The sequence below is a fragment of the Sceloporus occidentalis genome, unplaced genomic scaffold, assembly GCF_023333645.1.
Source record: "Sceloporus occidentalis isolate IW3139 unplaced genomic scaffold, rSceOcc1.0.p SCAF_1, whole genome shotgun sequence".
Lineage (NCBI taxonomy): Eukaryota > Metazoa > Chordata > Lepidosauria > Squamata > Phrynosomatidae > Sceloporus > Sceloporus occidentalis.
Genome location: NW_028316981.1, coordinates 121,984,897 through 121,999,301, shown reverse-complemented (window position 1 = coordinate 121,999,301; position 14,405 = coordinate 121,984,897). Strand labels below are relative to the sequence as shown.

General features: G+C 41.7%; 1 protein-coding gene across 1 annotated transcript in view; it reads left to right on the top strand.

The window, feature by feature from the left end:
- Positions 1–14,403, top strand: part of PIK3R6 (phosphoinositide-3-kinase regulatory subunit 6) — a 51,098-nt gene extending 36,695 nt beyond the window's left edge. The window contains exons 12-22 of the mRNA XM_089534008.1: positions 40–132; positions 791–1,250; positions 2,543–2,642; positions 2,763–2,885; positions 5,831–5,941; positions 6,062–6,152; positions 6,725–6,795; positions 7,740–7,830; positions 10,131–10,201; positions 13,108–13,220; positions 14,242–14,403. Coding sequence (XP_089390134.1) covers positions 40–132; positions 791–1,250; positions 2,543–2,642; positions 2,763–2,885; positions 5,831–5,941; positions 6,062–6,152; positions 6,725–6,795; positions 7,740–7,830; positions 10,131–10,201; positions 13,108–13,220; positions 14,242–14,398 — 1,481 coding nt within the window. The 3' untranslated portion in view covers positions 14,399–14,403. The remainder of the gene's footprint in view (positions 1–39; positions 133–790; positions 1,251–2,542; positions 2,643–2,762; positions 2,886–5,830; positions 5,942–6,061; positions 6,153–6,724; positions 6,796–7,739; positions 7,831–10,130; positions 10,202–13,107; positions 13,221–14,241) is intronic.
- Positions 14,404–14,405: the final 2 nt, after the last annotated feature.

The following is a 14,405-nucleotide window of genomic DNA, read 5'->3' as shown; positions in this document are numbered from 1 at the left end:
AAATGGTTAGATTAACAGGAAGATCTCTGTGTCCCACAGATGTACAGAAGGATGAAGCAGAGAGAAGCCCTGGTATCCCTCTGCCCAACCCAAGGATCAGCTTCCACATATGGAGAGATGAGGACCAGCTTTGTAAGTATCTAAAGTCTGACATGGCCTATAGCCAACACCAGAAAACGTAACTCTCCTGTATTCCCTGGAAGTTGCTGCTAATTTAGAGATAAAGAATGTATGGCCCTCTAAAACCTTCACAACTCCCACAGTCCCTTACCATTGGGAGTTCTGGGAACTGGTCCAGAACACCCCAGGTGTCCCAGTTTCTTTGCCCCTGTGCCAATTATTTGGCAGTGCACATTCATTTCAGAAGTGCAGAGTTCTTCTAGGCAGAGTCTTTGGGCTCAGCAGGCACACTCCAATGTGCTAGGTTTGTATTCAGAGGTTATCTTTTTTCATGGAGAAACAGATAAACTGCAACTGTATTTTTGAAGTGGTATAGTCTCAGAAAACAGAAAACATGTTTCCTCATGGACATTTTAATTAACTCTTCATAATCTGAAGGAAAAGATTCTGAATCAATAAGATCCAGTTTTACTGTCAGGAGGCAGGCTGCATTCTGTTTACAGATGTTGCATCCATGAGTCAAGTTTGCAATAGTCTGGCAAAAGCAATTGGGGAGGGGGGGGGAGGAGGAATCTATTCCTGTATCACTGATCCAGTACCACATTGCATGATGCTGTACTCCAAGCTTTAGGATGGTCTTTTGGAAACTTCACACCCATCTCCATTTTAGGGAAAGAGCTGGTGCTATTCCTCCGTTCACCAAGTCAGTCCTATGAGCAAGATTCTTTGAGTCCAGAACTTGATAGCTTTGAATTCCAAGACCTGGTGCCAGACTTTGACTGCTGTGAGCAGACACGTTTCTCTGTGCTCTCCAATGACAGTGGAATTGAGCGAGACCTGCCCATGCCAGGTGATGAAATGTCATCTTTCTGCACTACTGAGGCTGAGCACTCCCGACTCCAGAGAAAGGGGTGCATTAAGAAGAAGGGAGCTTCTATGGATAGTATACCTTTCCTACAGAGTGGCTGCAGTGGGCAAGGGGCAAAGCCTACTGGAAAACTGCACCGGAAATCTGGTGGTAGTACCATGGAACCTATGGCTGTGATGAAAAGACTGCACACTGCTCGTGTCTTGGTGCTGGGTGATGACAGAGTTTTGGGGCGCCTTGCCCAGGCATATTATTCCTTGAGGTAAGTGTCATGCTGAACTGTCACTCCAGCATCTGTCTTTTTAATAAAATTCAAGAAAGCAGCTGCAATTCTACATAATCTCCTGCACATCTTTCCTGCTCTACAAAACAGGAAGCTAGAGCCATCTCCTGGCTAATTAGCCTCTTCCTTTTTTGTTAGCACATTCTTTTTAATAAGGAGGTCCTGGCCCCAGAAAACTGTGAGTCTTCCTATCCATGTGCAATTTCTCCATAACCCTTCCCCACCAAACAAACAAACAAGCATGCAAACAAATAATAATAATAAGCAGCACTAGGCTCCTTTTATTGATTTTTTTGGGGGGTCACCTTACTATCTCTCTGAACTACACTCAGGTGGTAGCATTAAAATTATTTCTCACATGTTATGAGCACCGTCCTCTTAAGTGGTCAGCATAAATGAGCAAAAAAAAAAAGTAATATGCTACTCCTAATGTGCTACTTTCTGTTTTCAAAGTATCTGTATCCTTTCTTTTGCTTGTTTTCATATTTTGTACTATATATTTATTTTTTAATTTGGATCTGAGATTCTGGAGAGAGTTTCTGACAGACCCTGGGGGAAAAGTTCTTGGCCCATCCATTTTGACCGCTTGGTCAAAATTAATGGAATTCAAGCTACTTGGGAGAAGAGAAGTTAGGGTTTGACCTACTGGAAACTGGGAACTTATGTTGAAGTACTTCTTACTTCTGAGTAAAGAAGTTTTGTGTCTAGAGAAGCATTCTTGCTTCTGGCTCAAGTTGATCTAAGCAGGCAGGTAGCTTTTAAAATATGCACATGGGCACAGTGATTTTAAATGGGTGGTGCTAGAATGGGTGGTACTCCCTTTTCAGAGTAAATTGTTGTCATGACAAATAGCAGAAGAGGCATATTCTTTCCAATAGAATTTGACGCAGCACAGCAGAAACAGAGTACTCCGAGAGGGAAAGGAATGCTGCAAAAACTTCTAGGTCCTACAGGTGAGGGTGCATGGTCACACTCTGGTTGGGAAAAGGTATGTGTTGGAAAAATATCAAAGCTACAGAATTATCTTACATCTTTTAGCAGATGATAGGGTTGAGGATAGTGTAGAGAAGATGCATTCAGAAGAGCTCTGTGGGAAACAATGGTAAGTCTATTCCCTCCTGAATAGAAAAAGACATTGTTTTATACATACCAGTTTTGTGGGTGTCCAAATACTATACGCATAAGTCTCCCAGCATCCATCAGAAGAGAAGACATAATTGTGATTGCAAAGAGTGTATTGTAAACAACAATTTCTCCCACTTAATTCCCAGGAAGCGGGAGAGCAGACGTGCCTTTCTTACACGAAGGCTAAAAGTGGAGTTTTACTATGTGCCTGTTGTGGAAGAACAACCCATTTCTTCCCCTGCTGAGGTGAGTATGTCAGAGGTTTGCAGAGGGGGGTGCATGTGCCATGCTTTTTCTGCCAGTCCTGTATTCTGAAGGGATCCAGACATGTGTGGTGCTTATTGTACTCTTTTGTTTTTCGTCCAGGAATACGCTCTGCCTGACCAGACAGAGCCTTGTGAACTGGCTGCTTATCTTGGAAGAGTTGATCCATGGTACGAGAGCAACATTAACACCCTCTGTCACATGATTCCGAAGCTGGCCACTATGGTAGGAGAGGAGCCCTTCCTTTTGATTGTACTCCTTAGAAACAGCAGTGATGCTTTCTGGCATTTTTGTCAGATGTCAAAAGAAACCAGCAGGACTTTCATCACTTGGCCAAAAATTTTAAAAGACACATGACAATGATACAACATTAAGGGACAGGGCTTCCAGAACTTCAACCTAGACAAAGTCAAAGCTTGGAAATAACTGTCTACACACAATGAGTTGTGTACACCACACTGGCTCTCTTAGCATAAATAAGTTACATTACAGAGGTAAATGTGATGAGGGATAACTTCCTGTTCACAGTGCATGATAGGGCTGTGCACCCTTTAGTACTGACCTCACTACTAGATGTGATGTGTAGAAACCACTGGTATGCAACATTTTAATTTTTCCCCCAAAATATAACTAAACTCCCCAATGATTCTGGCCAACATTTTTAAAATTGTAATTAGGTACAGTTTTTTTGTTTCTGTTTTTTAAAAGTAGTTGATTTTCATAGTTAGCATTTTAATCTAATGTTATCCTTTCTCAACATTCAAAAAGTGAATAAGATAGCTAAAGAATAATGTTATATTCATATGGTAACTATGATAATCAACTTTGTTGTTGCTGAAAACTTTACATAATTACATTTTAAAAGATGTTGGCCAGAATCCTGTTGGAGGTTATGAATGCATAATCACCATAGTTAAATGGCTATGCAGTTCATCCCGACTCTCCCCCAATCCCCATAGGAGTCTGTTCCCCTGTCACTCGGGAAGCTGCTGACTGACTTTCCCAACAACTCCTGTGACCTCCATTGTGATAGACAGAGGCAGAGTCCCTGTTGCAATTCCCCTTCACACCAGAGATTGCTCATGCAAAGGGTAGGTGGGACCATCAGTCAGCCACTCCCTTAGTAAAAGGGGAATGGACACCCATCAATTGCAGTGGCTGCTTCCTAATACATGGGGGTTGGGGGACTTTCACAATCTGTATGTAGCCCTTAAACTTGTGAATACCAAACAGCTACAAATGTGTAATGTGTAGAATGCAGGATTGCAGCCATCACATTTTAAAATTACTATTTACATTTTTAAAGTAACTTATTATAATTTTAAAATATTTCCAATCCTGGTGCTAGTCTGATCGCATCTTTACAAATGAAAGTCTGCTTCCTTCTCCTTGCATGCCTATTCTCACCTTCTGCTTTTTAAAGTCATTAAAAAACAAACAAAAAAACAAAAAAAACCCAATGAGATAAAGGAGGACCGCAATGACAAAGATCATGTTGCTGTCTTCTGTAGTGTTATAGACAACAGAGTTGCTATAAGTCGGGACCTCCAAACTGGGACAAAAGTAGGACAACATTTTCAAATGGAGGACACTTTTAAAAAAATGGAGGACACATGAAAAAAATTGATGGTTTTTAAAAAATGCTAATGTAAATTCATGTTTCTTAGGCAAGATCAAAATGGAGGACATTTGGGCATTATTCCTAGACAGATGACAGAAATGTACTTTCCTTTTTGGCCAACCTCCCCTCCCGCCATTCCAAACAGCACATTTGGGCATTGAACATGGCTTTACTTAACATGGCCTCTTGCATATTTCAGAGGCTTATTTGATAACCAAACTCTTTGAGTTTCACACTGAACATGCTATGCATACTGAATATGTCAAGGTGGTTTAACAAGAAGTGGGTCTGCCCTCGGATTCAACTGTACTTCGCTGAAGTGTGTATTTGGTCAAGGGACTTTGGGTTTTTTTTTCACTGCGCATGAGTTTGTAAAAATCAGAGCAACTTACATTGGTCATGCCTCAGAAGCTGGCTCATTTCATCATCATCATCATCATCATCATCATCATCATCATCATCACTATCCTCTTCCTCCTCCTCCGCTTCTTCCTCCTTGTCTTTCCTCCTTCCTCCCTCCTTTCTCCCTCCTTTCTCCCTCCTTCCTCCTTCCTTCCTCCCTCCCTCCTCCTCCCTTCCTTCCTCCCTCCTTCCACCTCCCTCTTTCCTTCCTCCCTCCCTCCTCCTCCCTCCCTCCTTCCTTCCTTCCTCCCTCCTTCCTCCCTCCTCCTCCTTCCTCCCTCCTCCTCCTCTGCCTCCCAGGCCCAAGCGGAGGAGGTGGTGGGTGGCTGCCTTGGCGTGCTCCCCCCCGCCTGGGCGCCAAGGCAGCAGGCAGGCAGCCACCTACGCGCGACCGCGCTAGGCGGTTGCCTTGGGCCCGGCAGGCGGAGGCAGAGGCAGAGGAGGAGGCAGAGGAGCCTGCCTGATTTGGCACTCCCCGCCCGCGCGCGCACGCACCAAGGCAACAGGCACGCAGCCACCCACCTCCGCCTCAGCCTCCTCCACTGCCTCCGCCTCCTGGGCCCAAGGAAGTGCCCAACGCAGAGGCGGCGAGGCGGTGGGTGGCTGCCTGCCTGCTGCCTTGGCGCACGTGCGCGGGCGGGGAACACCAAGCCAGGCAGGCACCTCTGCCACCTCCTCCGCTTGGCGCGGCCTGGAACGGAGGAGGAGAAGGAGGTGTGCCTCCTGCGCATGCCCGCGCCCCTCTCCCCGCCTCCCGGCCACCCTCCCCTGCCTCCCCGCGCGGCCGTGCCACCCACCTCCTCAGTTCCAGGCCACGCGGCCGCGCGCATGAGGCGCACCACGTCCTCCACGAGGCCTGGAACGGAGGAGGAGGAGGAGGAGGAGGAGGAGGAGGAGGAGAGTGGCGCGGCGGGTTGGCGCCGCGCGGGCCCCGAACCGGGGGCTGGGGGCCAAACCGGGACCAGGAGGGAGCCCCCAAAAGCGGATTTGTCCTGGGGGCCGCCGGGATATGGCATCCCTAGGTGTGGGCATAGTTTAGAGATAGTATTTCTCATTCTGTTTCCCTAATTCAACGAGCGCGTGTTAGAAAAGGTAGATAGCTTTACGTGTATTTTATACTGATCCAATTGTTTTTGACTCCATGCAGCCCTCTTCTCCTAGCAAAACTGCTGCTTCTGATCTGTTCATCATTGATGTAATTGCATATTATGTGCGTCTCGGGTTACAGCCAGTCTTCTTCCAAGTCTATGCAGTGAAGGTCAGTGCCCTCTTCTTATTCTTGTTTGTCATCACATGAAACGTTTAAAAAAATATCCCTGGTAATATTTTACCAAGTCAGGAGGAACTGTGCTTTGAAAGCCTCTTTTCTGCTTTTCAGCTTCACTTCAGTAATGTAACTTTAGAGCCAATTGAAGATATCTTCATAATTGAACTGAACATAACTCTTGAAGACTTCAACCCATCCACAGGTCTGTGTCTCCCTTTAGGGCTTCCTGTCTGATCCACTTTGTTTTTCCCCTCAAATATTGTAGTCTCTTTAGTTGGTGTCATTTTTCTTCAGCCAGGCTATGCATCAACAGATGAAAGGCTAAGCAAAGGTCAGCTGGCCATTGGTGCTTTTCCTTGAGCTGTGTGCTCTCCTGTGATGGCCAGAGCCACCAAGCCCAGTAGCCCTTTGTTTTTCACTACATGCATGTAAGGTTTCATATATTGTTCCTGCACTAGCTATACAAAGTGCTGTTTAAAACAAATAGATACAAAGGGGAAAGCATGACATCTCCCAAAATCCATTTTTAAAAACTTTTATTTATTAATTTTTAGACTTCAACAGTAACAAGCAAACCAGTCCCTACCACCCCATCCCCCCAAAGTATCAAAAATTAACAACTATAACAATATGTTAATTATAGTCATGGGAATATAATCAAATCACCTATAAATTTTTTTGTCTGTCTGTTTCCATCTATCCATCCATCATGCATGTTGCCCTCTCTTCTAATGGAAAATAACAGTGTAACTAAATCTGTGGCTCCTCTTCTAGACAACCTCCCAGTGAAGAAGAAACCAGCCACAGAGGTTCCTGGCACAGATCTTACACTATTGTATAAAAAGGTGAGATAGATTACAATGTGTACACAGGAACAGGCAGGTGCAGAATGCTGGGAGCCACCATGGAGTTCAAGCAAAATATTTCACTCTCACCAATCATTGAGTTCAGCATTTGGCATAATGTGTTACTTGCTCTCATCATAGGATGAAATAAAACAGATACCATGTTGTCATTTTTTTTATCTTGTTATGGCCCAAAGAACTTACAGGTTTCAGCTGGAACTACTTGCTTTGCCTCCACTATTCCAATTCTCCTTTGCACAGCAGGGTAAGGATTCACAGCAGGCAAATGGTGAGATAACGCCACTTATATTTTCCTCACCTGCTACTGTCTCAGTCAAATCACCTTCTCCCAGTATTTCTTGTTGCTTCCAGTGCAGGTTCCAGACCTTTGTTTATGATAGAAGTGTATCCTAGAACTCTTGCTGGGGTGAAAATGGAGGAAAAGCAATAGGTACATCTCCAGTGGAAATCCTTTTGGAAAGGTTCCTTTTTGCAGAGCAGAAACAGCAGTTCTTCGAACAACAGGAGATGAAAAAAGCATTTAACTCATTTTGAAATGTAGCTCTTTATCTCATTTGTTTTGTGTTCTTTTTTTTTGTACAAAATAAGTGTTTTCCCATTGCTTGTTTATATTCCTCTAATAATGGAATATGTGATTAAACTGTAATATAGTAAATGGCATGCTTTGATTATATATACTGTAATCAGAACATTAGGCCCAGAGCTGTTGGTTTTTTAAAATTTAATATTACATTTTTTAAAAAGTCAATGTGCTGGCTGTGGTTCTTAACTTGGGATATTTGTAGAAAACCAAGGAAAACTAAAAACACATACAAGAGGCTTACATTGGTCACCCTTTGACTAGCTGGCCTATTGTTTTAATTAAGGATTAATGCATTTATCACTATGAAAGATACAGGTAGTTGATAAGTCTTTCTTTCTAGGTCTTGCTGAGTAACCGTGAGAAAGATGAGACAGTTTCTGTGCGGTCTACAGGCCTTGTAATGAAAGCTATCCCTTCAAATGAAATTGAAGGTAACAAATGTAGTTGGTATAGGGGCAGCATGCATGTTTGGTCATATTTCTTTATAGTTTCTGGCATTTAATGCTTAATTCCTAGATGAGTGCTGGATTTTTGAAGATGCAACAAAATGTTTTACCCTATCAGAGGATATACTCTCCTATCACTAGGCAATGGACCAAGAAGGAACAATCTTTATGAAGGAAAACAACTCGTGGTCTTTCCCCTGCATGGATAGAAAAATTACTGCTGCAGCAATTAAAAAAAGTCATGGCTGAGATGCCAATTTCAATCCATGTGGCATTGATAGAGCACCAGTGAATTGCTATGGAAGATTGAGCTAGTGGATATTTACCTACCCACTTTCTGCTTTTATTTTTGAGATGGCACGTTGCACTTGCATCTGCAGGGAATACTGATTTCATCAAGTATTTTACCCCCATCCCCTGGCAGAATCCTGTTTCTAGCAGGCTGTCCCATTTAAACAATCATGTGGTGCCTGCATATATTTTGAATCTGATAGTTGGCTTTTAAGATGAAAAGATGTTTTGCAAAGTGTGCTTTTCACAAGGTTGTACAGGTGCTTAGCCAGCCCAGGTCTGCATGGTCATCTACCTCAAACAGGCAAGACATGCTCTCCTGAGCTCAGAGCTAAAAGGAAAAAAGTTAGGCAAAAGGCCAAAGAACTCATGCCTTTATGTATGTTTCTGTAGTACACCATTTCAGTGAAGGAACAACCAGATGCTTATGTGAAGTCAAAGGTTTTCACGGCCAGCATCCATAGTTTTTTGGGGGGTTTTCAGGCTATGTGGCCAGATTTTGGAAGAATTTATTTCTGTTGTTTCGCTTGCAACTATGGCTGGCATCTTCAGGGAGTGATGGTATGGACGTGTGTGGAGTATATCACAACCTCATGGCTGCAGGGGTTTACTGCATACTGTGTAGCTGTGGACAAGTCTACATAGGGACCACCAAATGCAGCAGCGTTCAGACGTGAATCAAGGAACATGAGAGACACTGTAGACTGAGCCAGCCAGAAAAATCAGCAGTACCAGAAAATCTTATAAGCAAAGAACATTATTTGAAAAACACTGACATTCTGGACCATGCCAACAACTACCTGGTCAGAATGCACAGGGAAGCCATAGAAATCCACAAATACCTGGACAACTTCAACAGAAAAGAAGAAATGCTAAAAGGGAACAAGGTTTTGCTACCAGTCTTGAAAAACACCAAAATCAATATTCAAGGCAAGCAAATGAACACCACCCAGGGTCCAGAGGTTTCCCTGCAGACAATGGATTACCAATTAAATAGACACAAATCCCCCTCGCATATCCTCCACACAACACACTTCCAGGCTACGCCATTCAACACAGTACAACACACAAACTAACTCCACTATTAACATTTTTTTTAAAAAAAGTCTTCCCAAACAAGGGTCCCATAGGTAATATATACTGCACACACTTCTATGCCACCATTCTCTGGAGATGCCAGCCACACATGCAGGCGAAATGTCAGGAATAAATTCTTCCAGAACATGGCCACATAGCCTGAAAAACCCACAGAAAATAACCAGATGCTAACTTAGCTTTTAAAAAACCCCTCTGTTGATTATTATCAGTGATACTACACACATTATCTAGTAGTTGTCAGTGAAACCTTTACAAATTTCTCAACAACTTTCAAGATAGTGATGGAGCTAATAAGCTGGAGGATCCACATATCCCCAGCAATATTGAGCCATGGAAAAATGACACCATCTTTTCAGCTGAAGTGCTTCCTTAACAAACATTTTCATTTTCTGTAATAGCAGAATTATAACTGTATATTTTATAACTTTCATCATTCAGATTGTTCCTTCTCCCCTAGTCCCCCATTTATTTATTTAAAAAATTATATCCTGCTCTCTAGCTATAGGTCTCAGGGTGGCATACAATTAAATCAGCTTGACCAATTTAAAATGATGTAAAATTATTTTAAAAAGCTAAAAACACATGAAAGAAGTTAAATGAAGGCAGATTAAAACTTATTTAAATAATTTAAAATTATTAAAAACATTTTATCTTTAATATTCCTTGGAAGGGAGAAGTACAAATTTTTAAAAAGAGTGAACTTGTGGTAGCATGACATTTCACTATGTTCTAGAGCTCTGTCTTTCTGTAACTGAACTATTTTAGTCATGCTTATAGAGGAAGAATGTGGGCCATTGGTGCTATTGGACATGCAGAAGAATATGACAATATTCCAGTCAAAGGGATAGGAATAGACCTATTTGCTTCCTCAATGTCTTTTTTCCCTTCCCTTGCAGATCTGGTGTGCTTAAGTGTGAACATCGCTGAAGTTGTGAAAACCTCCAATCTCTCAGGACGATCATATGCTGTAAGGGGTATTTTAATTCTTTAGAAATAGAAGCTTAAGGGTGTTAATCAGTGTTTGTAGGGAAAGAAAAAGAGAGAGATGTCTCTCATGTAATCCACAACATGTGGGAGAAAACCATACAACAACTGAATAATCTCAGTCAAATTTTGTGAATCCCCTAGGTGTGTAAAGTAGATTTTAGCATTTTTCTAAAGGTTTTTTTAAAAAGCAAACCTTGGGAGCTGGGAGCTTGTTATGCATAATCTATGGACCAGAACATTACCACTACAATTTTTTTCTTATCCTTCTGCTGACCAAATGTGTTCAGTCTCCATGAGATTTTTATTATACTTTTACATTGTTGTTGTACTGTGCCTTCAAGTCATTTCCAACGTATAGTGACTGTCACTGAATTTTCTTGGCAAGATTTGTTCAGAGGGGGTTTGCTTTACCTTCCTCTGAGGCTGAGAGAGAGTGACTTGCACAAGTTCACCCAGTGGGCTTCTATGGCCGAGCAGAGATTTGAATTCTGGTCTCCAGAGTTGTAGCCAATGCTAAAATCTCATTTAATATTTATTATTTCAATGGAAAAAGAGGAACTTTCAGAAATATCAGCAGACTGCAAAGAGACAGTACTCATAATAATTGCAAGTGTGACAGTCTTACCATTGTACAACCTTTTCCCTCTTACATCATAAAAGGTAATTATTAAGGTGATGGTGACTTCATTTAGTACACTAGGACAACTTTTCAACAATAAATGGTTCTGTATTATTATATCAGTGCTTGTATGTACTTTGATATTTGATCTGGGGTTCCATTACTAACTACCCATTGTTGTATCTTTTCCTTTCTGAATTTCAAATCTTATTCTGCCAAAACAGAAATATGCATAAATACTTCAAGTTTGGAAGTTTTCAAGATTTTGCTGTTTCTTTGATGAAAGTGTGGTTGTTCTCCAAACCCTTTCCTTAGTATTTCTCCTACTGCTGAGCTCATTGGACAAGTGCAGCATAGCCACACTGCCATCAGGGATGTAGCCAAGGGGGGTTCTTGGGGTCCAGACCCCCCCCCCTTCCATTAGAAAAATGAATGGTGCGTGCTGCTGTGCTGCCGCACCCAAGCCCCATTATAATGGTGGCACTTAGTCTGGAACCCCCCCCCCCCCTTCCTAAAATCCTGGCTACGTCCCTGCTGCCATACAACATATTGCTTGGCAAAAGGTTCATTATTTCATCTGATTCTTTGGAAGTTTTTAAACAGAGGCCAGATGGCCATCTGTCAGGGGTGCTTTGACTGTTAATTTCTGCATGGCCGGGGATTGTACTGGATGGTCCTTGAGGTCTCTTCCAACTCCATTCTATTCTATGATTCTGTGATAACTCATGTGTGATGTTATTTCATCTAGCTTTAACAAAGGCTGGATTTGGAGGAGGGAGGTAGGGAGGGTAGATTACCTGACAGGCCCTGCCATTTTCAGTCAGCTCCTCCCAGCACTGTCTTTCTCGTGGACAGATCGCTGCTGGCCACTATTTATCTTCCCCACTTGGAGAGATGTTAAAATGAAGATTTATCCTACTTGTGAGGTACCCAGCACCTCATTGGGACCTAAAAGCACACCACCAGGATGAGTGTGGAGGAGGGGAAAAGTCATTCCAGGGTCATTCTGGACTCACAAGCAGGAAATATCTTTATTTTAACATTGTTCTTTGTGGGAAAGGTAAATGGTGGCCAGCAGCAATCTGTCCTGGAACTGCGGGAAAGGCAGCAGCAGCAGGACCATAACAACATCTGCAGTGTAGACAAATGCTGTGGAGAAAACAGTTGTGGGGCAGCTCCAAGGCGGATGCAGGGCAGAAAAGATGGGGAACCCATTCAGACTTTCCCCCTAAATTTAGACATTTAGATTTTAAATGATGATTTTGTCTATGTATTGTATTGATAGTGGTTTTGCTGTTTTATTGAGTGTATTTTATATGAAATGGTAGTTTTTAATCTTGTAATGTTGTTTCTATTGTTGTAATCCCATCTCGATCTGCAGGGAGATGCAGGAAATATAAATAAAAACTATTATTATTATTATTATTATTATTAGTTTTTATTTATATTTCCCGCATCTCCCTGCAGATCGAGATGGGATTACAACAATAGAAACAACATTACAAGATTAAAAACTACCATTTCATATAAAATACACTCAATAAAACAGCAAAACCACTATCAATACAATACATAGACAAAATCATCATTTAAAATACATATCTTTACAAAAAGAGGTGGGATATTTCTAACTCTCTTATAGCAGATTGGGTGGATAGGCCTGCCGGAAGAGATCCGTCTTAAGTGCCTTCTTAAAGGCATCTAAGGTGGTAATGAGACTTACCCAAAGATAACATCCAAACCCGTTTTCCAACACAGTAGTAGTTTTGAGGCAAGTGATTTCAAGGGAGGAAATGAAATGAGAGGGGCAACCTACCTAATCTTAGCAGCAGAGCCTCAGTCCATTTTAGTTCTCGCTGATGCTGGCACTAACACTTTAAAAATGTAAATGATCCTATTCATAAATACTCCTGAATCTCATGTCATTGGCCACTGAGAGCTTTCTGGTCCTGGATAGTTCTTGCACTTATCCACCATCATTCTGCTCTATCAACTTTTGCAGGATTCTGAAAAGTTATTAGTTTGGACAACAATTTCCACAATCTCCCAGTCACTAGATCCTGGGATCAGCTGTTCAAAAAAGCAATTTTTCCAAGCTTTGGGCTTTTCTTTTCATTTGCCAAGTGGCAATTTGGAGTTTATACCATACAGTAGTTCATAAAAAAATCAGTCTGAACTGCCATTTCCAATTGTATCAATCATTTGAATAAGTAACTAAGAAAAATTTGGTTTTTCTAAACTGATTATCTTGCCTAATTTTGTTCTAGATGGTGACACACACTATTCGAACACGAAACATCACACTCAGAAGTGCCGAACAAAGGTCTTTCACTGTGTGCCTGGACAAAGACTCCAGACGGGTTTACAAGAATGTGATCAGGTTGGTCTATTTACTGAGCTGCATATCATTACATTTTCTACTAGGTTTCTATCCCCTACTCCTTAAAGTACTTCCCGAGGATGGTGAGGGTGCTGCCAACCCAAGAACTGGCTCTAAGGAGTTTATCAAACAGGAGAAATTTCTCTTAAATTCGAATGAAAAGAAAGTGGGGCCAGAACGCATTCACTTAAAGTCGCTAGTTTAGCGCAATTACGTGAATACACATTGCATTCGAACTGACTCCCCATTGCCCAAAAATAGCATGCAATTACCCAAATTTGCGTGTGGCAGTCTATCACACAATAACGTGAAACCACATGATTGCATTCGGACTGACTTCCCATTGTCCGAATTTGTGTGTAGTGGGTTATCACACAATAACGTTAAACCCCATGATTGCGTTCAGATTGCCATTGGATTATACTTCCAATTCCCCTTGTCTGATAAACTTTTAAGAATAGCGGAGAGCAATAGCAATAGCAAGTACATTTTTATACTGCTTATCAGTGAATTTAAGCACGATATCAGTAGTGCATTGGTTCCTTCTGTCCCTTGCATCATTCTTTTTGTATTATTGGAGTCTGCACTGAAAAATCACCCTTGCAGCTTTTAATCAATATCTTACATCCTTTATCACCACTTAACTGTTCCATAATTCTACTAGAAATGGCTGACTCACAGGTTTTGTTCATTGAGTGATTTTCTTCCTATGTCAGATTTATTAGACAAAGTAATTTGACAGTGATTGAGGATATTTTATTATACTTTCTACCTCTGATACGAATCTCAACCATTGCAAACTGTTTTTTCCCCCTGAAATAAATAGACATGATTTATGTGTGGAGAAGATTTGGGGAATTTTTTCTAACTCTGAAGTTGGAACTATGCCAACTGAAGTAGTGTACTCAGAATTATAGGTATATATACAAAGAAAACCAACTTTGTATCCAAAATGGGTAAACACCATATCAGATTCTGACCTACAGCTTCTGTATCCATTATGTATTTTCTTATTTTGCAGTATTGAAGTTTTTCCATGCCTGGAACCTAGCTACTGCTTGCAAAAGACAAAAGCCAAGCAGGCCACCTTGGAGGAAGAGGAAGATGTAGGACTAGCCAAATACCTACCAAAATCTTTATTGCTGCCCATCAACACATTTGCAGGCATTATTCAGTGAGGAATCT